Source organism: Diceros bicornis, chromosome 17 (assembly GCF_020826845.1).
Source record: "Diceros bicornis minor isolate mBicDic1 chromosome 17, mDicBic1.mat.cur, whole genome shotgun sequence".
NCBI classification, from domain to species: domain Eukaryota; kingdom Metazoa; phylum Chordata; class Mammalia; order Perissodactyla; family Rhinocerotidae; genus Diceros; species Diceros bicornis.
The window spans coordinates 7,616,183-7,641,232 of record NC_080756.1 but is presented as its reverse complement, the minus strand read 5'-3'; the positions used below and the strand labels follow the sequence as shown (position 1 = coordinate 7,641,232).

The window sequence follows — 25,050 nt, the reverse complement described above, 5'->3', positions numbered from 1 at the left end:
ACAGGAAGTACGAAATAATCTTCAGAATGGAAGAAAAAGTACTCCATATGGAAGCTTGGAGACGGGAAAAAAGGTAGACTGACAACAGTAAATGTTGTGAATAAGTTTTAAGGTGGACTGTTTAAAATAGTAATAAAATCTTATGGGGTGAAAATATATATAAAATTAAAGTATATAACAATATTGGCATATAAGTTAAAATAGTAGCCTCCAAGATGACCTTCAGTGATCTCTACCACCTCATATCCACATTCTTGGATAGTCCCCTTCCACATTGTATCAAGGTCTCGATTGTATCTAGATAGCAGAAGTCATGGTATATCATTTTCAGGATTAGGTTTTACGATAAATGGGGTCAAAAGGTGCAAACTTCCAGTTATAAAATAAGTCATGTAATATACAGCATGGTGACTATAGTTGATAATACTGTATTGCATATTTGAAAGTTGCTAAGAGCATAGATCTTAAAAGTTCTCATCACAAGAAAAAAACGTTTTTGTAACTATATAGGGTGACAGACAGATGTTAACTGGGCTGGGATGATGTTTTCACAATATATACAAATACTGAATCATTACGTTGTACACCTGAAAGTAATCTAATGTTATATGTCAAATATACCTCATTTAAAAAGAAAAGATTAAATTATAAAAGACACCTCAGCTTATATCTCAGGTGCGCATGTCCTCTTACTCTCATTTCTCAGTCTGGGGAATTCAACTGCACACTCAGCAGCCTATGACAGGGCTCACATGGTAAGGAATCAAGCTCGCTGGCCAATAGAGAGGAACAGAGGCCTGCTGACAACCATGTGAGTGAGCTTAGAAGTGAATCCGCCAGTCTCATTTGAGCTTCCAGATACTCGAAGCCCCAGCCCATGTCTTGACAGCAACCTCACAGGAGACCTCAAGCCGCAACAACCCAGCTAGGCTGCTCCAGATTCTTGACCCTCAGAAACTATGTGAGATAATGTTTGCTTTGTTAAGCTGCTAAGTTTTTGGGTTATTTATTATGCAGCAATAGATAGCTAATACTGATTTTGATGTCTGGAAGTAGTATGCTGTCATAAGAAAAACTTGAAATGTGATGATGGCCTTGGCACTGGGCAGTGGTTAGAAGCTGTAAGAATTTTTAAGAGTATTAATGAAAGCCTAAAGTGCCTTGAATAAATTAGTAGTAGAATTTTAGACTTTGAAGAGGCTGCCAGTAAGGACTTAAAGGAAAGTGAGGAAAATCTTATTGGAACCCAGAAGAAAGTGATCTTTGTTATAAGGTGGCAGAAAGTTTAGCAACATCTCAACTGCAGTAAACTGAAAGGTAAAAAACATATTTAATGAACTGAATGATCTGCCAAAGTGTTTCAAGTACTGCCTATTTTTTTCTTGTGCTGCTTATAGTCAGATGTAAGAAGAGAGAGAGAAGCTAAAGAAAGGATTATTAAATAAAGAGGAGCCAAGATTTGCTGGTTTCAGAGATTCCTAGCCTCTTCAGATGACGAACGATGCTAAAACTAAGGAATGTTTCTGAACAAAGATCAAACTCAAGGCACTCTCAGGAAAGCATGGTCTAAACTTGAAGCCAAGGGTGTGACTGTAAAATTGTTTGTTAAGACCTCAGAAAAGACAAAGGTGTGGTGTCTCACGATACTTTTCAGGCAAACAGCCCTGAGAAAGAATTTCAGGGTGTACTACACACGTTTCCATATGTGGCTTTAAGAACAGTAGGGCTTCTAAGAAGCGTAGGGGTGTTTTACATAAACCCAAGGTGGGATGGACTTATCTAGAGGACATTTGTGGGTGTAAATTTTGTCTAATGGAGTGAACTCCAGTGAGATCCACTGGAGACCTGCAGTATTTTCAAGAACCACACCACCTTGGACTGCAGAGACAGTATAAAATGAAAGGGGCCTTTGACCGCCCAGACTTCTAAAAGCAAGAATCAGACTAAGAATTTACTCAACTGCAAACGTGCTAACCTTCGTGATAAAAGGATGACTTGGAAAGCAGAACCAAGTGTTATAAAGAGTCGTTTTCAGGTAAGGGCAGAAGTCTGCCCTAATAAAGGAACTTCCAGCACTTTCCCAGGTGGATTTCAGAATTGGTGTGGACCGTTGACTCATTTTGTACCTCCCTTTTTCCCCCTTTTTAGCAGGAATTTCTAAAAGATTATTTTCTGCATGCCCCACCATTTTATTTTGGGTGTACGTGGGGCAGAATACTTATCTCTTAGTTCATAGGCCCATAGATCAAGAGGAACTATACTTGAGATGCTTAAGGAACTACACCCAAGGATCGTCATCTGGACCTAGATCAGATATACATGACAAGTTTCTCAACTTTGAGTTGATACTATATTGGGATGAGACTAGTGGGGACCTTTACAGAAGGTGAGTGTATTTTGCATGTTGAGGGGGAGGGACTGTGACTTCACATACTGGGGCCAAAGGATGGACTGTGGTAGCCAGCCTCAAAGATGCTCTCCAGTGATCGCCACCTCCTGGTATTCACACCCTTGTGTTATCTCCCACATTGTACCAGAGTTGGTCTGTGTGACCAGTAAAAGATGGCAGAAGTGATAGTATGTCACTTCTGAGATTATAAAAAATACTAGTGCTCGCTCGAGCTCTCTCTCTTGCTCGCTCGCTCTCTCTCTCATCAGTCACTCTGAGTAAAGTCATATGCCATATGGGCAGACTATGGAGAGACTCACATGATGAGTAGCTGAAGTCTCTGCCAACAGCTGGAGAGGAACTGAGGCCTGCCAACAATGACATGAGTGAGCTTGGAAGCCGATTTGAACAATGTGATTAACCACCATGACCTAATTGACATGGATAAAAAGACCATCAAAATATTACTGTGCACTTAGTCAATGCAGAATGCAGATTCTTTTTAAGTGGAAAAATTGACCGTATGCTGGGTCATCAAGCAAATTCCAGTATAAAATAGAAATTATTCAGTGTATTTTCTGTCCCCAGTGAAACTTAGAAGTCAGTAACAAGAAGATAACTAGACTACCTACCAGCTACCTAGAACTGGAACAATATACTTCTAAGTAATCCTTGGGTCAAAGAAGATATAAAAAGTAAAATTAGACATGTTTAAACTGAATGATAATAGCAATACAACATAAAACAGTGATTAGAGCCATTCTTAGAAGGAACTTTATAGCTTAAATGCATATATTGGAAAAGAAGAAAGTCTGAAAATCTGTTTTCTCAAGAAGCTAAGAAAAGAAAAGAAAATTAAGCCTAATCGAGAAAGAATAATATAGACATTAATAAAATAGAAAAAAATTCTATACTAAATGAACAAAGTTAACTCATTGTAAAGAACAGTGAAATTAGACCAGTAAAACAAAGGTGAGTCCTGGCAAGACTGATCAAGATTAAAAAGAGAATAGACACAAATAACCTATATTAGGAATGAAAAAGGGGATATCATAGCAGAACCTAAAGACTTTTTTTAAAGATTATTTTTTGAACAACTTTATGTAATTGAAAATTTAGGTGAAATGTATAAATTTATAGCAAAATACAAGTTAATATTGAAATAATAAGAAATACAAAATCTGAATTGCCCTATATGATTAAAGAAATTGAATGATTAAATGAAAACCTTCCCACAAGAAAAACTGCTGGTCCAGAAGGCTTCACCAGTGTAGTCCACCAAAGATTTAAAGAAGTATACCGATTCTATACTATAGACTCTTCGAGAGAATAGAAGGAGGAATACTTTTCAACTTATTTTATCAGAGTAGCATAAACATGACGCAAAACCTGAAGGACATTACAAGAAAGAAAAGTTACAGGCTAGTCTCATTCATGAACATAGATGCTTAATTCCTAAACATAATATTAGCAAGCCAAATCCAGCAGTATGTAAAAAGGACAATAAAATATGACCAAGCTGGATTTTTTTCAAATCCAATTTTGATTTAACTTTGAAAATCGCTTATTATAACTCAATACCCATGTATAATTTAAAAAAAAATTTAAAAACTCTTAGAAATAGAAAACTAGGAATAGAAACCTACTACAAACATACTTATTGATAAAATATTCAAAGCTCTCCCTCTCAGATCAGGGACAAGACAAGGATAGCTGTATTAGAAGTCTTAGCCAGTACAGTAATGTAAGGAAAAGAACTAAAAGAATAAAGCTTGAAAAAGAAGAAATAAAAGTGTAATGTTCTAGAAGACATGATTGTATATGTTGAAAATTCCAAAAATTGTGTTGATAAACAATTAAAATTAATAATTAAATTTAGCAAGATAGCTGGATGTAAGGTGAATATAGAAAAGCCAATTATATATCAGCAGCAAATAAAGTTGAATTTTAAAATAACGTTTACAGTAGATCAAAGTACTTAGGAATAAGCTTAACAAAAACTGTGCTTTTCTGCACTGAAAATTACAAAACACTACTGAGCAAAATTAAAGAAGACCTAATGAATTAATAGCCAAGGGGGGTCACCAAACTTTTTCTGTAAAGGGCCAGATAGTAAATATTTTCAGCTTTGTGGGCCAAAATAGTCTCTGTGGAAACTACTCATCTCTGCTGTTTGAGGTGCAAAACCAGCCATAGACAATACATAAATGAGTGGGCATGACTGTGTTCCAGTAAAATATTATTTACAAAAGTAGATGGTGAGACAGATTTTGCCTATGGGTCATAGTTTGCCCAACCCTGATCTAAGCACTGGTTAATTAATGCCTACCAACATCACAGAACGAGGAGCAACTAGATATTATTTGCATCATGTTTAGAATATGTCTTGCCATCTATGAAGTAGTCTTACTAAAAATTGCAAGAATAAAGAGATGGATGGTGAACTTTTCAATTAAAAGACACTAAGAGACTTATCAGTCAATTACAATGTATGGACTTTATTTGGATCCTGCTTCAAATAATATATTAAAAATGAGACAGCAGGGACAATTTGAATATTGACTGGATATTTGATATTAAGGGATTAGTTTAAATTTTTTTAGGTGTGATAATGGTATTATGGTTATTTATTTATTTATTTTTGAGGAAGATTAGCCCTGAGCTAACATCTGTTACCAATCCTCCTCTTTTTTTTTTTTGCTGAGGAAGATTGGCCCTGGGCTAACATCCGTGCCCATCTTCCTCTACTTTGTGTGAGACACCACCACAGCATGGCTTGACAAGTGGTGTGTAGGTCCACACCCAGAATCTGAACCTGCAAACCCCAGGCTGCCAAAGCGGAGCACTCGAACTTAACTGCTATGCCACCATGCCGGCCCCAATTATGGTTATTTTTGAGTCCTTGTATTCGAAGAAGTATATCCTGAAATATTTGTGAATGGAATATCACGTGTAGGATTTGTTGTTATGCATTAACGCCTGTAATTTCATGGTTGTGTTATAATTCTCTACTTGTTTCTCTACAAGTAGGTGTTCTCCCCTGACTCCAGGGACTAGGTCTAATTCACCTCTATATTCCTAGCACTAAGCATTGGTGCTCAGTAAGTGCTGCCAAAATGAATGTAGCTAGCGCCTCAAAAACAGTAAATGTGTCCTTTAGGCCCAGTGTTACCAAATTGTTTTTGAGTACTAGATTTCTATAGAAATTGCTTTCTGTTTCCAAAGGGGAAAAGTAGGCACTTGGAATGAAATAGAGCTTCTGTGAAACTTTCATATGCTGTTATGAAGAGTAGGCTACATTAGGTTATCAAATATATTTCATGGCTTTGTACAAAATGCTCTCTCATATTCACAGCATAATGAACAGATAGAAATTATATTTATTTTAATTCAGCATAAACTTATATTTCCCTCACTAACTTAGTAAAGAGACTTTACCTTTGTTGTGGCCATGAGTTAATGGAAATATTTTTATATAGCCATAAGTCTTAAATTTTGGACAAGGAGCCAGATTTCATCTTCTGCTTGCTGCTAATTTATAGTAATATAACATTATGATTCACTTAAGAAAAAATATTTTAACTGTCACTTTTAATTCTGAAACATAACTATTACTTCTTTTTTTTAAATTGAGATAACGTGGGTTTATAGCATAATACAAATTTCAGGCGTACATCATTATATTTTGACTTCTGTGTACAACTACATTGTGTCCACCACCAAAAGTCCAGTTTTCATCTGTCACCGTACAAGTGTCCCCATTTACCCCTTTGTCCTCCCCTCCACCTCCCTCCCTCTCTGGTAACCACCAATCTGTTCTCTGTATCTGTGTGTTTGTTTGTTGTGGTTTTTGTCTTCTGCATATGAGTAAAATAATAAGGTATTTGTTTTCTTTGTCTGACTTATTTTGCTTAACATCATACCCTCAAGGTCCATCCATGTTGTCACAAATGGCAAGATTTCATCTTTTTATGGCTGTGTAGTATTCCATTGTGTATGTATATATACACTACATCTTCTTTATCCATTCATCTGTTATTGGGCACTTATGTTATTTCCATGTCTTGGCTATTGTAAATAATACTGCAATGAACACAAAGATGCATATATCTTTTGAGTTAGTATCTTGGATTGCTATTAATATTTTGTATAAATATAATGTAAATTAGTATTTTGGGTAAATATCCAGAAGTGGAATAGCTCGGTCATATGGTAGTTCTATTTTTAGTTTTTTGAGGAGTCTCCATACTGTTTTCTGTAGTGGCTGCACCAGTTTACATTCTCACCAGCAGCGTATGAGGGTTCTCTCTCCTCCACATCCTCCAACTCTTTTTATTTCTTTTTTTTTTTGAAATAATAGCCATTCTGATGGGCATGAAGTGATACTTCATTGTGGTTTTGATTTGCATTTCCCTAATAATTAGTGATGTTGAACATCTTTTTTTGTGCCCGATGGCCATCTGTATATCTGCTTTGGAGAAATGTCTGTACAGATTTCTCTGCCCATGTTTTAATTGGGTTGTTTGGTTTTTTGTTGCTGAGTTGTATAAGTTCTTTATAAACTTTGAATATTAACCCCTTTTCAGATGTATGATTTGCAAATATCTTCTCCCAGTCGGTAGGTTGTCTCTTTGTTTTGTTGATGGCTCCTTTGCTATGCAGAAGCTTTTTAATTTGATGTAGTCCCATTTGTTTATTTTTTCTGTTGTTTCCCTTTCCTGAGGAGATATATCTAAAAAGATATTACTAAGACTAATATCAGAGAGCATACTGCCTATGTTTTCTTCTAAGAGTTTTGTGGTTTCAAGTCTTAAATTCAAGTCTTTAATCCATTTTGAGTTAATTTTTGTGTATGGTGTGAGATAGTGGTCTGCTTTCATTCTTTTGCATATAGCTATCCAGTTTTCCCAACACCATTTATTAAAGAGACTTTCCTTGCTCCATTGTATGTTCTTGGCTCCTTTGTCGAAAATTAGCTGTCCATAAAATGTGTGAGTCTAGTTCTGGGCTCACAGTTCTGTTTTATTGATCTGTGTCTCTCTTTTTCTGCCAGTACTGTGCTGTTTTGATTACTATAGCTTTATAGTATACTTTGAAATCAGGGAGTGTGATACCTCCAGCTTTCTTCTTTTTTTCTCAGGATTGCTTTGGCTATTCAGGGTTTTCTGTTGTTCCATATAAATTTTCAGATTCCTTGTTCTATTTCTGTGAAAAATGACATTGGGATTGCATTGAATCTGTACATTGTTTTAGGTAATAGGGACATTTTAACTATGTTTATTCTTCCAATCCATGAGCACGGAATATATTTCATTTCTTTGTGTCGTCTTAATTTCTTTCAACAATATCTTACAGTTTTCAGCGTAAAGGTCTTTCACCTCCTTGGTTAAATTTGTTCCTAGATATTTTATTCTTTTTGTTGTGGTTGTAAATGGGATTGTTTTCTAGATTTTGCTTTTCTGCTAGTTTGTTGTTAGTATATAGAAATGCAACTGATTTTTGTATGGTGATTTTGTATCCTGCAACTTTACTGTATTTGTTTATTATTTCTAATAGTTTTTTGGTGGGTTCTTTAAGATTTTCTGTATATAAAATTGTGTCATTCACAAATAGTGACAGTTTTACTTCTTCCTTTCCAATTTGGATCTCTTTTATTTCTTTTTCTTACCTAATTGCTCTGGCTGGGACCTCAAACACTATGTTGAATAAGAGTGATGAGTGGGCATCCTTGTCTTGATCCTGTTCTTAGAGGGATAGCTTTCAGTTCTTTAACACTGAGTATGATGTTAGCTGTAGGTGTGTCATATCTGGCCTTTATTATGTTGAGGTACCACTTCTGTACCCACTCTATTGAGAAGTTTTATCATAAATGGATGCTCGGTGTTGTCAAATGTTTTCCCTGCATCTATTGAGATGATCATATGATTTTTGTTCTTCATTTTATTAATGTGCTGTATCATGTTGATTGATTTATGGATGTTGAACCATTCTTGCATCCCTGGAGTAAATCCCACTTGGTTGTGGTGTGTTACCCTTTCAATGCGTTGTTGTATTCAATTTGCTAATATTTTGTTGAGGATTTTTGCATCTATGTTCATCAGCGATATTGTCCTGTAATTTTCTTTTTTTTGTGTTGTCTTTGATTTTGGTATCAAGGTAATGTTGACCTCATAGAATGAGTTAGGTAGCGTCCCATCCTCTTCAAGTTTTTGGAACAGTTTGAGAAGGATAAGTATTAAGTCTTTGAATGTTCGGTAGAATTCGGCAGAGAAGCCATCTCTGGTCCTGGACTTTTGGTTGTCGGAGGGTTTTGATTACTGTTTCAGTCTCCTTACCAGTGATCAGTTTATTCAGAGTCTCTATTTGTTCATGATTCAGTTTTGAGAGGTTGGATGATTCTAAGAATTTATCCATTTCTTCTAGGTTATCCAATTTGTTGGTGTATAGCTTTTCATAGTATTCTCTTATAGTCCTTTATATTTCTGTGGTATCCATTGTAATTTCTACTCTTTCATTTCTTATTTTATTTGAGGCTTTTTTTCTCAGTGAGTCTAGCTAAAGGTTTGTGGATTCGTTTATCTTTTCAAAAACCAGCTCTTAATTTTGTTGATTTTTTTTCTGTTGTCTTTTTAGTCTATATTTCATTTATTTCCTCTCTGATTTTTATTATTTCCTTCCTTCTGCTGACTTTGGGCTTCGTTCTGTTTTTAGTTCCTTTAGGTGTAGTGTTAAATTCTTTATTTGAGATTTTTTCCTTGTTTCTTGAGGTAGGCCTGTATTGCTGTAAACTTCCCTCTTACTACTATTGCTGCATCCTACAGATTTTGGTATGTTGTATTTTCATTTTCATTTGTCTCCAGGTATTTTTTTGATTTTTTTCATTGATCCAGTAGTTGTTCAGTAGCATGTTGTTTAGTCTGTACATATGTGGAGACTTTGTGACTTTTCCAGCTTTCTTCTTGTAGTTGATTTCTAATTTCATACTATTGTGGTCAGAAAAGATGCTTATATGATTTCAGTCTTCTTAAATTTACTGAGACTTGTTTTATTCCATATGTATGGTCTATCCTTGAGAATGTTCCGTGTGCACTTGAGAAGAATGTGTATTCTGCTTCTGGATGGAATTCTTCTATATATACCTGTTAAGTTTATCTGGTCTAATGTTTCATTTAAGCCTGATGTTTCCTTTTCTTTCTGTCTGGATGATCTGTCACTGATACAAGTGGAGTATTAAAGTCCCCTACAATTATTGTGTTGCTGTCAATTTCTCCTTTTAGGGCTGTTAATAATTGCTTTATATATTTTGATGTTCTTACATTAGGTGCATATATATTAACAAATGTTATGTTTTCTTGGTGGATTGTCCCCTTCATCATTATATAATGTCCATCTTTGTCTTTTAGTATCTTTTTTGGCTTGAAGTCTATTTTGTCTGATATAAGTATGGCTACATCCACTTCCTTTTGGTTGCTGTTTGCTTGGAGAATCATCATTTATCTCTTCACTTTGAGCCTATGTTTGTCTTTATTTATTTTTATTTTTTGGTGAGGAAGATCGGCCCTGAGCTAACATCTGTGCCAGTCTTCCTCTATTTTGTATGTGGGACAGCACCACAGCATGGCTTGGTGAGCAGTGTGTAGGTCTGCGCCCAGGATCCGAGCCGGCGAAACCCAGGCCACAGAAGCGGAGTGTGCAAACTGAACCACTGTGCCACCGGGCCAGTCCCACCTGTGTTTGTCTTTAGAGCTGAGATGGGCTCCTGGAGGCAGCATATTGTTGAGTCTTGTTTTTTAATCCATCCAGCCATTCTGTCTTCTTTTTTTTTATTTTTGGTTAAGAAAAAAATTTTTCTTAAAATTTCATATGTGGGCTGCTGCCACAGCATGTCCACTGACGAGTGGTGTAGGTTCACGCCCAGGAACGGAACCCGGGCCGCCAAAGCAGAGCGCATAAACTTAACCACTAGGCCACTGGGGCTGGTCCCACTCTGTATCTTTTGATTGGTGATTTCAATCCATTTACATTTAAGGTGATTATTGATATATGAGAACTTAATACTGCCATTTTATCTTTTGTTTTCTGGTTGCTTCATATTTCCTTTTTTTTCCCCTTGTGTTTCTGTCTGTTGCTGCAGTTAGGATGTCAGAGTTCTTGCGCACTACTGCTGCTGCTACCAGGCTTTGAGCCGTGGTGGGGTCCTGGGATCATGGGGCTCTGCCTCCACTGCTGCTCTGCTCCCTGTGGCTGCAAATAGAAAGGAGGTGTTATATAAACAATCTACAAATAACCATAATAACACTAATACACAAATATGCTAATTCTTTTTCTCTGCTATGGTGCTGTTGTAGTCAAGCTTTAATCATATAGTATGGTCCTTTCAAATCAAATTCTTTGGAGGACAAACTCTTATTTTTTCTAAAAGAGCAGCTTTTTATTACACTACTTTTCAAAGTAGTAAAGCATCCTAAAAATATAGTAGTAGTTTTCTGAGTAGTAGTGAGGAGGGTTTTAGGAAAATAAGATATTGTTGGAGAAAAGAACAAAAGGAAGAGAAGAATTCTGAATCCCAATAAAGTTGAGTTTTGGAATAATCTTGAAATTTTGTTTTCATCGTTTACAATGACTTTCTGACAGTTAAATCACCAGATTCTTTCCAGGAAAATATCTATTAGTGTTATGAAAATTAATTCTCATTTTTTAAAAATTATGTTTATTTAGAAAATATATACCTCAATATAAATCATGCTGAGGGATTTTCTTATCTTTTGTTATTTTGTCCTGTTTCTTTATCCTATTACTTGCTCTGTTGTTGTTCATTCCATTTTTTCCCCCATAAAAATGAGGCCTGTAAGTACCTCAGTTTTAGCAACCTACCAGTGATTAGCAGCTACCTGAATATAATATTATTTTAGGATTCTTACTCAGATATTGAGTCCTAGAGGAGAAATTTCTAATTGAGAAATATTTGATTCCTAGTTTTTCTTCTCAAATATAGTTACATGTAATCTTATAAAACTAAATGATACAGTATCTTTTACTGCATTCTTAACCTCAAAACAAATAAACATAAGAGATTTAAAACAAATTTCGTTAGTTAAGAGTTAGACAATTTATATATTAGTGTGTAAAGTGAATTAAGATAATTAACAAAAGGAGAGGTGCAGGCTGTTACCTGTTTTAGAAATGTGAATGTAGCAAGTATAATTAGGATATATATGACACAGTATCCTAAAAATTACTGTTAGATTGGACATTAAATACTAGCTAAACTACATTTGAATTTTTTGAGCTGCAACAATTTCCCTGTGAGTAAAAGACAAATTTGTAAGGCCTTTACTGGATTGATGCTAAGCTTGCGAGTACAGCAGTCATTTAGAGCCTCCCTTTTGCCATATTTGTCTATTGTATCATATATCAGGCCGATTACTATTTTCAGAAACAGTATTCATGACTGAAATCCTACAGTTAACCTTTAGAAGATCAAAAGGAAATATACTTATAAAAGGTGACCCTAATATATACATATCTGCTCTTCTGCTTTATTGCTTGCATGTTTAGCAGCTTTTTTATTTTCATTTGTTACATAGAACTCTTAAGTGCACATTTAAAGGTCAAACAAAGTCATCTTAGGGTGGAAAACTAGCATATCAGTTACAGGGCATAGCTGAATATTTTGGCAGCAGTAATTTGGAGTTATCATTTTAAAAGATTTGTTTTAACATACAGAGTGATATTATAGCTATTGCTAACTAAAATTGTATAAAACTTACAATTTTTAAAGGTTTTCTGCTTGAGATCAAGTACTAAAAGCTAGAAGTATGTTTGTATCTTTAATCAGAGCTGTACTTACATTTTGGGTAAACTTTCTCATAAATACTGAATGTATTCATTATTTATGGTATGCCAAAATATCTTCATAGATCTGTAGAATGCCTTTCCAAACTGTCTGTTCATGTTTAATATGATTATTCATATTCTGTAAGTTCAAGAAATGCTTCTTGCTTTTTCCACTATCCAGTATCTTTCATTTTATATTGACAGGATTTAATAGTTATTGTTTTTCGTTGGAGATCTGCAGTTTTTTTCTAACGCGTCTTTAGAGAAATGTATTGCTCTTAGAGGTAGTGAAATATATTGAGCTATAGCTGACACTGATTTGTTTTGTTTTGTTTTTTAGGTGGTTGAACAGGGTATGTTTGTAAAGCACTGCAAAGTAGAAGTGTATCTCACAGAATTGAAGCTCTGTGAAAATGGAAACATGAACAATGTTGTAACACGAAGATTTAGCAAAGCTGACACAATAGGTAATGCAAGATTCTGTCTCTTTGGTAAACCATTACTATTAGAAATTTAGTTATAATTCTGTTTGTTATATACTGCTGGGATGATCCATTTTAAGGGTGTATACTTAACCATTGCAGATTTCCAAGCTTGTTGCAATATATCTTGGCTTAGAGTTGAGTTACTTATCGTTTCTAGATCTACTTAACATTATTTGATGTTTAATATTTGTGCCATTTTACTTTAAAAAAAATCAAATAGTTTTGTTTTAATTTAGCATTTGAAAAATGTATATCATGTTTGTAACATGAATATAAATTGAAACAGAACTTTAAATAAAAACTTGCTTAAATAAAACTTTGTCGGGTAATGTAATGTATATATCCATAATAATGTTTCCCCTTTTTAGCATGGAAAATGGTAATAGATTATTTCCTTTTTTCTCTCAGTTTATTCTTTGGACTCTAAATACAGTTAAGTAGCTACTTACATAAGGCAACAGGCTTAACATTATTATGACACATTGATTTTTTTTAATAATGAATAGGTTAGGGAATTATAGTCTCAATAAGTGTACCTAACTTCCTCTATATATTTATATATCTTCATATCTTTATGTACTTACACATGTACACATATAAATATATATTAAAATATATGTAAATTTTTTTCATTCTCTTTAAAAGTCATGTTTTAATTTAAGATCAAGAAAGTATTGAATAAAATTTTTTAAAATAAATGATTATGAATTTAGTAGCAAAATTATAGTACTTTTTGATAAAACAATGCATAATAAAAATTATAAAAGGTAGTTTTGTATTTTAAAATAAAGTTATTGGAAAACAAGATTAATGGTAATGACATTGATCTTGTTGGAAAATGTAAATGGACAGTGGAGAAGGACATAACACTTAATTCAGAACTCTTCAGCAAGGAAGAGAGATTAGTAAATTTATGAATTATAGCACTGTATAGCTTTCCTTGTTGGAACCAGTCATTAAGTACACTTTATTAAAAGTAAATAAAACTATTTCTGAATCTCCTAAGTACATTTGACTTTCACCACTTACCCATTTCACAGGAGGAAACTAGTTTAACCTATGTTGTTCATGAAATGGTACCCAGTGCTTGGTTAATCCTCATGTTTTCGCCAAATAAAATATTATGTATGAAGTTTTTGTTTTCCTCCTCTTTATTCAGCTAGAATATTTGTAAGTTTGAGATGCAATTTCAATAAACTCATGCGGTCATCTTTCTAAATTGAATGCTTAAAATATTAGGAATTTCATATATAAATGTCATTTTATTATATTATATTATATTATATTATAATGGATAAATTACTTAACTTGGGAACTTCTGGATTTGTCGAACATATTCAGGAAAATAAAACATTTCTACATGCTAAAAACTGAACGTTTTCAATATAACATATAAAATTACATTAAGCATGATATTAAAATATGCACACCAGGAATCTATAAGTCTATCCAACAGAGATGGTCTTTAAAATTAATTCAGAGACTAATCTCTGAAATGTTCAGCCAATTGAAATATCAATGAGAAGCTACCTTTTAAAATACTTGGTACAGATAATGTTTTCTAGTTATTGTAAAAGTTTGGTATTTTCTTCTCTTCTTACTCATTTCTATAGGAAAATTATATATAAATATGAGATAATCAGAAATCTTCTTTTAGAACATTAGTTCACTGAATAATATTTTAAAACTCATTATATGAAGATCAACTGGCTTGATTTCTGAATTGAAAACAAGCATTATGGAGTTTTCATTTAAGTACTAAGTAAGAATTTGTCAAGGAGATATGTAATTAAAAAGAATCTCTGCTTCAAAGAGTTTGATTTGCATAGATTTTAATCAACATAATTTAAATTTACTAATACTTTAAAATGCTACTACAGGAGCAGGCCCGGTGGTGTAGTGGTTAAGTTTGCACACTCCGCTTCAGCAGCCCAGGGTTCAAAGGTTTGGATTAGAGGTCTGGACCTATGCGCCACTCATCAAGCCATGCTGTGGTGGCGTCCCACAAAATAGAGGAAGATGGGCATAGATGTTAGCTCAGGGCTAAACTTCCTCAGCAAAAAAGAGAAAGATTGGCAATGGACATTAGCTCAGGGCCGATCTTCCTCACCTCCCCTCACAAAAAAATCTAATCAAAAAATAAATAAATAATGCTACTACATTGGATATATGCCTTAAAGTTGTATTTGAACTGAATTTTTGTATAGCTAAAGCTTCTTACTGTGTTAGAGCAATGTTTTTCGAACTGTATTGTCAATACTTTGGTGGTCATTAAATAGTTTCGGGAGTAAAGAGAATGGAATGGAAAATATCAGAGTAGAAAATATCAACACATATATGTGTATATTGGGTCACAATTTCTTACTGTAGGTCTTAGTGTTAAAAGTTTGAAAGTCTATATTAGAGCAAGTTTGCTTTCTAAAGCAGAAAGTTTTGCAAAAATTAAAATCAATCAAGTCAGGAATTTTAGAGACTTCATGATTATAGTTCTCATAATAATTAGTAGTTATTGAATACTTAGTATGGTTTAGGTGCTTTACAGGAAATTTCTTATTTAAACCTCAACAAGACTGTCCTCATCTTATAGGTGATTAAGCTGAGGCTTAGAAAGGTTAGATAACCTACTGGGTTCATTCTGGTACCAAGTGATAGAGCCAGTATTTTAATTGCATAACCAGGGCTCTTATACCAGAGTCTCATCTCTTAATTGCTCCCTTCCACAATCTCTGCAAATGTGAATTGGGCTGATTTTGTTTTTCTAAAAACATGAGTTTTGGAACAATAAAGAATTTGGATAATAAGAAATGAAATATGGGATGTATATTTTTCAATTGTGGTCTTTTTAAAAATCTTGATTAAAATAACTTTGTACATGTAATACATCTATATAAATTATATGAATAGAATTAAGAAATATAAGTACCTGTTTTCTGTTTTTACAAAATTAATACAATGTTCCATTTTCAGCTAGTGCTACCTACATTGATTTATAATAAAAATGATAGTAGTCATAGGCAAGAAAGAATTTACCACACTCAGAGCCAAAATACATTGCCTTTGAATATTTTTCTCCCTAAATTGGTATATTTGGGTATTGAACATGTTCTAATAAGAAAGATAAAATTGGGGTTTATTTTTTCTTTAAGGATACCACTTAAAAAATAATTTTTGTTATAAAACTTTTTGAAAAATGCTTTATGTTTATAAAATGTTTTAGTAGAATTGCTTAACTTTCTTATTAAATGTTCCTACTAGAAATGTTTGTCACAACAATTTTATTTCTAGTACCTGTAGTAATATTTTTCTACTTCTGTGTGTTTTTCATTAACTGCCTAATAGAGTCAGATTAATATGTGGATAAACATACACGTGCTCTCAATACCTTGACATTCTCTACTTCAGTGATCTTGATCTGCACCCAGCCTCAGCCACCAACTCCCTTAGTTATACCCTAGACTGTCCTTATCTATAACCGCACGTGTCAAATCTCAGTTTAAACATCCTGCTTTCTGGCTACTACCTCCTCTGCTTCCAATCTCTCTTGAGCCTCCTACATCAGACATTCAGGCCTACCATTCCCTTGGCACTGCTTGTATGATGGTCTCTAATTGCTTCTACGTTGATACATCCAATGGTAATTTCAAAGTCTTCCATTTTCTTAACCTGCCAGCAAAAGTTAACATATTTGCTCACTTTTCCATCTGGAAGTACTTTCTCTTCACGTGGCTACCAGAGCACAAGTTTTCACTGGCCGTATCTTCTCAGAGTCCTTTGTAAGATGCTTTTCATATTCCTTATCTCAAAACATCAGAGTGTCTCCATGCTTAATCATTGGATCTCTTCTCTTTTCCTTGGTGATTTCCTCTAGTCCCCTGGCTTTAAATACTTTTTGCATATTGATATCTTTAAAATTTATATCTCCTGCGTAAAACTCTCCCTTAATTCCAGTTTCAACCATTCCATGTCTTTACTTGTGTCTGATAAGAATCTCAAGATATAACATGTATGAAACTAAACTCTCCCCCTTCTCCCCAAAACCTGCTACCCTGTCATTCTTCCCCACCTGAGTAAACACCACTTGCATTCTTCCAGTTTCTCAGGCCAAAAACCTTGGTATCATTCGAATTCTCTTATTTCTTACCCTGCATATAATCTAGCAGCATATCTTCTAAGCAGTTCCTTCAGAATCTATTCTCATTCTGACCACTTAACATTGCGCCCACTGCTACTGCCTTGGTTTGGATTTCTATAGTAGCCTAGTCTCCCACCCTTGAGATCCTGCAATTTGTTCTTCACTAGCAGCAAAAGTATACATTTAAAATGTCGATTAGATCATGCCACTTCTCTGCTCAAAACTCTTCAATGGCTTTCCTTCTTACTTAGATAAGGTAGAATACTTTCATAACTTACAAGATTCTGAATGATCCTGCATGAGTACCTTTATGATCTCATGTCCACCGTGCTCATTCTACTTCCGCCACGTTAGTGTACCATGCTGTTCTAGAACATGCCAAATACATTCCCACCACAGGGCATTTGCATTACTCTTTCTTCTGCCTGTAATGTTCTTCCCCTATACATGAGTAGATTGCAACACTCAATGAACAGGAAATTCTGATATGTGTATGTATGTATTGTATTATGTATATAAATACCTGTGTATTAATAGAAAAATGTCTGGAAGAAGAAATATCAAAGTGTTAACAGTGGTTACCTCTAGTTAGACATTTTATTTATATTTGTATTTTCTAAATTTTTGCAATGAGCAAGAATTATTTCTGCGATCAGGAAAAAAGTATTCATTTTTATAGAAAAACTAAAATGACCTCCCTTCCTCGGCTTCTTCCTCTACCCTCCTTCCTAGGTAATGTTCTCTTTCTTGATCTAGGTGCTGGATGACTGTGACCGTGTCCACTTTGGAAGTTCGTCATGATATATTGATGACTTGTGCATTTTTTCGTATACATTTACACTTCAGTAAAGAGGACAAAAAAAAAGTTTAACCCTGTCAAAGTAGAAAGCAATACTGTCAATATATTTTGTGGAATTATTTAAATATTCTGGCTAATTCCCTAAGTTTTGAGATACACTGTAAGATTTACTACTTATTTAATGCCTTAATCAAAATCTCATTGACTACAATGCTATTAAAGGACATTAGCTGCTAATATTATTGGACTAAATTTACGTATGTAGGATAAGTATGGGTTTTTATATTTCTTCAGAGAACATATATTATTGGGCTTAGTATTTTATAAATAATGCTTTTTCCAAAACTAACCAAGTATTCTAAAATTTAGAAGTATTTTATATTTCTTCATATGTCATAAAATATTTTAATTACAGTTTTCTTGAGTCTAAGTTAGGCAAGTTATTGACCAGAATTTGATAGATTTAATAGTGTTTTATAATATCTCTTTCTAATGTGTAAAAGTTTTAAAGTTTCATTTTACTATATGGTACTGAAACTTAATTACATCTGTACTCTCAAATATGTAGATACTTCCGTGTCTTCTTTATAGCAAGTTAAGCTGCTCCAATTAAAGACTTCTTCCACTCAGATAATTGATTTAGAAATAAGGAAAATCTATGGTTTTACTCTGAAAACAAGAAATTTTGACCAATACAGACATGCTTTCAAAGAAAGCAGTTTCCTTTTCGTTGTGTCCATATATTCTATTTAGTTTTAGTTAGCTGTTCAAACTGTAAATTATATTCAATTTAATATAAAATTCTTAAATTGGTTATAATTAAAAATATTTTCCATCTGTAGCATCTCTGAGTTGTACTTTAATGTCTTATTCCAACATACCATCAGAAACTATATTGATTTTATAATGTGTAAAGTTCATCCTGAATAACATAAATTATACTTTAGTGTTATATGATTGAACTCTTGTACCTTTTGAGGTCTTGATTTTCCCTAATAATCATCTGTCAGAGTTATAATTACCGTTTTGTTCCTAAAGAGCACACCTGGTCTTAAAAAGCCTTCTTAATTGTTTTTTATGTATTTCTGACGTATTTGTTCATCTATTTCTGCTATTATATCAGTATTTTAAATTTAGGATTTTTATGCTGGCGATCACTTAGCTCTGTGTTGTATATTTTAAAATATTTATTATATTCACATATCTTTCCTCCTTAAATCTAGATACAATTGAAAAGGAAATAAGAAAAATCTTCAATATTCCAGATGAAAAGGAGACCAGATTGTGGAACAAATACATGAGTAATACATTTGAACCACTGAATAAACCAGACAGCACCATTCAGGATGCTGGTTTATACCAAGGACAGGTATTGTTTAGCAATACTGTTTATTTTAAGCATACTATACGTGAAGCTTTTTAAAGTCACAAACTTTATGGATATCCTGACGATCTATAATGGGTTCTGCTGTCTCTGGCTTCTTCTTTCTAACTCATCTCTTCCCTATCCCTGCTGGTCACTAGCTATAATTCCTGCTTCCCTCCTTGAGCTTGAGAAAACCCACTTTTTAAAAAGAAATTATTTTCCATCACAGGCACAGCTAATATAATAAGATGGGTCAGTAAATTTTCTATAAAGAATCAAATATTAAATGTTTTTGGCTCAGCAGGTCCATATGGTCTCTGTCACAACTACAACTCTGCCTTTATAGTAGCACAAAAGTAGTCATAGACAATACGTAAACAAATGGATATGGCTATGTTCCAACGAACTTAATTGATAAAAGCGATCAGTGAGCTAAGTGAGCTGTAGTTTACCTACTCCTGCTAGAAGCTATCAACCCCCATTTTGGTCTTTCTTTATGATATAATCCAAAGAAATAATGTGTTGAGAAATGAAGATGTTTAGACACAATTGGCAAGTCCTACTGATCCTGCTTTTTAAATATCTCTTGAATTAATCTCTCTATTCCATTCCCAGCCCTTATCTTTCAGTAGTCTCTTAACAGATCCCTCTGCCCTCAGTCTTTTGCATGTCCACTTTCGATCTTCCATATTTCTGTCAGAATACTCTTTATAAAATGTAAACCTTATTATTTCCTTTTCATAAACCTTTCCTGGTTCCTTAACGATTATAGAATAAAGTCCAGGCACCTTAACACAGCATGCAAGTCCTGGGTTGCCCTTTTGCCTAGTCTTCCAGCATCTTTAGATTATCCTTGCTTTGTGATTTACGCTCTGACAATACCAAACGACACTGCTTATAGTTTCCTAAGCATGCTATGCTACTCCATACTCCTGTGCTTTCGTATATGTTGTTCCATCTGCCTGTTGTACCCTTCTTCCCAATCCCTGCATCCATCCGGCAAAAAGTCCTTTTAAACATCAAAATATTTAAATTAACGATACCATCCTATCATGTAGTCTAACCGGATCAGATTATTCATCCTTCAAATTCCAATTCAGATGTGACATCATCTCTTCATCCTTTCCTGATTTACTTTTCTCGATATCTATTTGAGGTATAGGATTTTTCTACTTTGGAGAAAAAATTACTCCCTTAACTTGCATAGTGATTTACGTATATGTCTTTTGTATGATTCATTATATGCTTTAGTTATTTATATCTTGAGCTCCCCAGCTAGACTGTGAGGTCCTTGTTTTGGTTGGACTTCGTGTTCTATTTATTTTTGTTTTTAGTACTTATCACAGAGCCTGGTGCTCCAATATATGGAAGTTTTTGTTTAAATAGTAATTTAAAATTACTATTGACATCCATAATATGATACATGTTGTTAAAAAATTCAGAGGAACAGAGGAAAATTAATTTTTAGTAATCCTCTGTTATCTGTTAAGTATTATACTAGGCTATAGAAACTGATTTTCAGGCTTATTTTATCCATTATATTCTTAAAGTGAAATCTTACAAAATCTAATATGTATTACAATTAAAAGAAGAGTTACCTTATTGAAGCTGGAGTGGGGAACTTGGAACGCTGCTGGTTAGTCAACACTCCCCTCCCTAGCCAGCCAGCTCCCTCTTTCTGTCTACCCGTAGAAGTACACCTCTCTCCTTGGCTACCATCTGTCGGGTCTTCACGTGGCTCCAGGAGTACAGTTTGAAATACGTAGAATTATTTCTTTAAATATTTTCAGTGATTAATCCTGTGTAATGGCTGTTATTCTATCCATCATGTACATTAGAAAACTGAGGCTTAGAGAATTTAAAGAATTTGATGTTCTTGATAGGAATGCATTTATTAGATTGCAGATGACAGTATAAATTATTTTAATAAGAATTAGAAGATTGTGTCCTTAAGGACATTTGACCTTTTGAAGTAGGAATGTTTCAAAGGATATGCATTAAATTTTCCAGATTTTGTAACAGTTATTTTCTGACTGATGATAAATGAACTAAACATTATCTGGGACTTTTTAATTTACTGAAATTGAAGTGTCCTCATTAAAAATGAAACAAAGATATAATATTGAAGAGTTTGTCTCCCAAAATGGGTGGCCTCTCTCTCTCCCTTTTGTGTGTTTGTGTTCAATTTATTTAAATTTTGAAACCTTTCTAAAAATATTTTCATCTTGAGTTAAAGTTTTAAACATGAGCAAAAAATTATTCAGAAAATGATACATTTGAATAAAGGAGTGAATTTTAATATTTCTGATGGCCTTCAACATTAATATCTGTGAATGTAAAAACATGGAATTTTAAGTACAAATACTGTTAAGAATTAAAATATTCTGGTTAAATTTTAAATATTTACTTGATTCTTACTTCAGTTTTAGGGCCTACCTATAAAAAACAAACCATAAATATTGACATCAAATGCATAACTTTGAAATTTTCTGTAGCTGAAATCTTTTGTTTTATAACTAAGTCCTCCAAATAACTGTAAAGTTTACGTGTGTGTGTGTGTGTGTGTGTGTGTGTAGTTTATATATGGATGTCTGTCTAGTTATAAGTTGCAGTAAAGGAAAACTTTTCTCAAGAGTTGAAAATCATCACTAAATCCAATTTTATAAATCCGTAAAAATATATAAATATATGACTATATCAGAATGATATCAGAAAATTGAGAATAATGGTTAATTGTCTATGGTACGGAGAGGACTATGATCAGGGAGGGATCAGGATGGTAGGTACACAGTGCACTTATTCTTTTTATGCTATATATACTTCATATGTGTGTTTTGTGTGTGTGTGTGTGTGAAGATCAGCCCTGAGCTAACATCCATGCCAATCCTCCTCTTTTTGCTGAGGAAGACTGGCCCTGAGCTAACATCCGTGCCCATCTTCCTCCACTTTATGTGGGACGCCGCCACAGCATGGCCTGACAAGCGGTGCGTCGGTGCGCGCCCAGGATCTGAACCCAGGCCGCCAGCAGCAGAACGTGTGCACTTAACCGCTATGCCATGGGGCCGGCCCCTTCATATGTGTTTTTTGAATGTCGGAAATATTAATTTTTTAAAGACAACTTTAATATTTTAATTAGCATTTTCTTTCAACAACATGGTTCCATGAATTTTTTTAATCAATGTTTTATTGTTTGTTGTATGTATTCTGAAACAGACTTACATTTTAACATGGTTAGGATCCAAATTCCAACTTGTCAAAGGCCTGAAACATACAGTCCACACAAGTACATTATCAAGAGTATGTAGAGTAGGTTACAAAATTGCAACTTTAAGAAAAAGAGTTAATGAAGCTGAATATGTAGAATGTATTCAAATTTGTAATGCCTTGAATTTACTTCACGGCATATTTCCTATATAATAGTTTTCCTGTGGAAATTTAGATATTAACTTCTTGTTGAGATTGTTGCATATTTTTTTTTGCTAGTTATTTTTGCTTAGTTTCTCTTCTCTGTGCAGACTCACCCATAGCAAAAACTTAAAAGAAAGGCTTCTTTTAGTAAAAGAAATGAAAGATTCTGGGATACTTTAGAATAAAGTATAGCTCCACCTTAGCCTGTACTTTTCATTTGTTAGAGGTGATTTTTGTCTGCCTTAACCATGCTGCTCTAAGGAACTGCAGTCTGAGTCTCACAAGTGTCACTCTATTATTTATATATTTAAAGATTTACATAGTTTAATGTAATTTCCATAATTTACATAGTGATAATGTAAATGAAGACAGAGCCCCAAATAAACTGTAATCTGTAATTTGGAATTATCTGTGTCACTGTTCCTCAGTATTTGCATAATAATAGTTAGCCATGATCATACGTCAGTATGTTTAGCAACTGTAACCATTTATTGAGCGTCCGTTCTTTGCACAGGTCTGTCTTAATAGGCTGCAAATAAAAAAGAAATAGAAAATGCACTCCCTAAACTCAAGGAATTTATATTCTTTCTACTTGGTTTCAACTTTCTTATAGTTAATAGAACCAATGATTTTCTTCATAATGTACCTTCTTTCCTTCTGACTATTATTGCTGACTTTTTACGTTTAAGGTCTTTTTGTTTCCCCTGCCCAACTTTGAAATCAAAATGCAAATATCTCTTCACCTTGTCAACTGTGTCCTTTAATCACAAGAGTTACTTTAGTTTCTTAGTGTATTCAGCTAATCTTCTAAAGCTATTTTAACTTCAGAGTTAAGGAAAAACACTTTTTTATTGTGTCGTATTTGCAGGTGTTAGTGATAGAACAGAAAAATGAAGATGGAACATGGCCAAGAGGTCCTTCTGCTCCTAAGTAAGTGCTCCCACTTTTTATGGCTTATTGCATGATTCTGAGGCCTTAGATTTCAGATAATGAAATCCAGAATGAAAGAAGAACCTAACTGTCTGTTGCAAATATCTATGCCTTCTTTATATTTTAATATTTTATTCTCAGTATAGAAGTTATCTAAATTTGCACTTTAATTAATGTGCTATAATTAAAAAGCCTTCCAATTCAAATCTCTTTTAGAATAAGGTACAGTATAAATGTTACACATGTTACGTTACATTGTCTAATGCAATCACATCACTATTAAACATTTTGTTTCATATTTTTCAAGCTTTTTTGTGACTTTTTAAAAAATTATCTGTTGAAAGAACAATCTATAAAAATGAATCTGATGTGGAAGTAATATTTTTATTTATTTAAATTAATGTTTTAGAATATAAAAGCACAAGTAGAGATAGAGGAGTATAAGAATTGCATTTGATGGTAAATGAGGGATGAAAGAATTAGAAGTCTTTTTAACTTTTTTTTAATGTGGGAAGAACACTTAACTTGAGATCTATCCTCTTAACAGATTTTTAAGTGTGCAATACTGTATTGTTAACTATCAGCACATTGTTGGACAGCAAATCTCTGGACTTTATTCATCTTGTCTAGTTGAAATTTTATTCCTGTTGATCAGTAACTCTCCATTTCTGCCTTCTTCCAGCCCCTGGTAACCACCATTCTACTCTCTGGTTCTATGAGTTTGACTAGTTTACATACCTAATATAAGTGGAATCATACAGTATTTGTCCTTCTGTGATTGGCTTATTTTACATAGCATAATATCCCCCAAGTTAATCCACCTTATCACATGTGGTAGGATTTCCTTCCTTTTTTAAAGCTGGATAATATTCCATTATATGTATATATCACATTTTCTTTATCCATTCATCTGTTGATGGACATTTAGGTTGTTTTCATATCTTGGCTATTGTGAATTGTACTTCAGTGAACATGGGAGTGCAGATATCTCTTTGAGATACTGGTGTCATTTCCTTTGAGATTTCAGGATCATATGGTAGTCTATTTTTAATTTTTGAGGAACCTCCATATTGTTTTCCACAGCAGCTGCACCATTTTACATTTCTACCAGCGGTGTACAAAAGTTCCAATTTCTCCACATCCTTGCTAGCACTTGTTACCTTTTGTTCTTTCAGTTGATAATAGCCACGCTAACAGGTGTGAGGTGATATCACATTGTGGTTTTGATTTGCATTTCCCCAATGATTACTGATTTGAGCATCTTTTTATACACCTGTTGACTATTTGGAGAAACAGCTATTCAAGTCCTAAGCCCATTTTTTCATCTTGTTATTCGAGTTTTTTGCTATTGAATTGTAAGAATTCCTTATATATTTTGGATATTAACTCCTTATCAGATATGTGGTTTAAAGATTTGAAAATAAGACCTGAATCTATAAAACTCCTAGAAGAAATCTTAGGGGAAAACCTTCATGACGTTGGTCTAGGCAATGATTTCTTAAATATGACACCAAAAGCACAAGCAACAAAAACAATAATAGACAAATGGGACTACATCAAACTAAAAAGTTTCTGCACAGGAAAGAAATCAACAGAGTGAAAAGGCAACACACGGAATGGGAGAAAATATTTTTAAGTTTTAAAATTATCAGATCCACACTCCAGGGCTAGTTGTATTTCAGTATTTGGACTTTTCAAAACTTG

At 33.8% G+C, this 25,050-nt stretch overlaps 1 protein-coding gene across 7 annotated transcripts in view; it reads left to right on the top strand.

The window, feature by feature from the left end:
• The window catches only part of USP15 (ubiquitin specific peptidase 15), a 122,425-nt gene that overhangs the window by 31,803 nt on the left and 65,572 nt on the right, over positions 1 to 25,050 (top strand). For all 7 annotated transcript variants that reach the window (XR_009222520.1, XM_058557746.1, XM_058557747.1 and 4 more), the window contains exons 4-6: positions 12,567 to 12,693; positions 18,866 to 19,011; positions 23,285 to 23,346. Coding sequence is in view for 6 of the 7 variants with exons in the window: in XM_058557746.1 (XP_058413729.1) it covers positions 12,567 to 12,693; positions 18,866 to 19,011; positions 23,285 to 23,346 (335 nt within the window). In the remaining variant the exon portion in view is untranslated. The remainder of the gene's footprint in view (positions 1 to 12,566; positions 12,694 to 18,865; positions 19,012 to 23,284; positions 23,347 to 25,050) is intronic.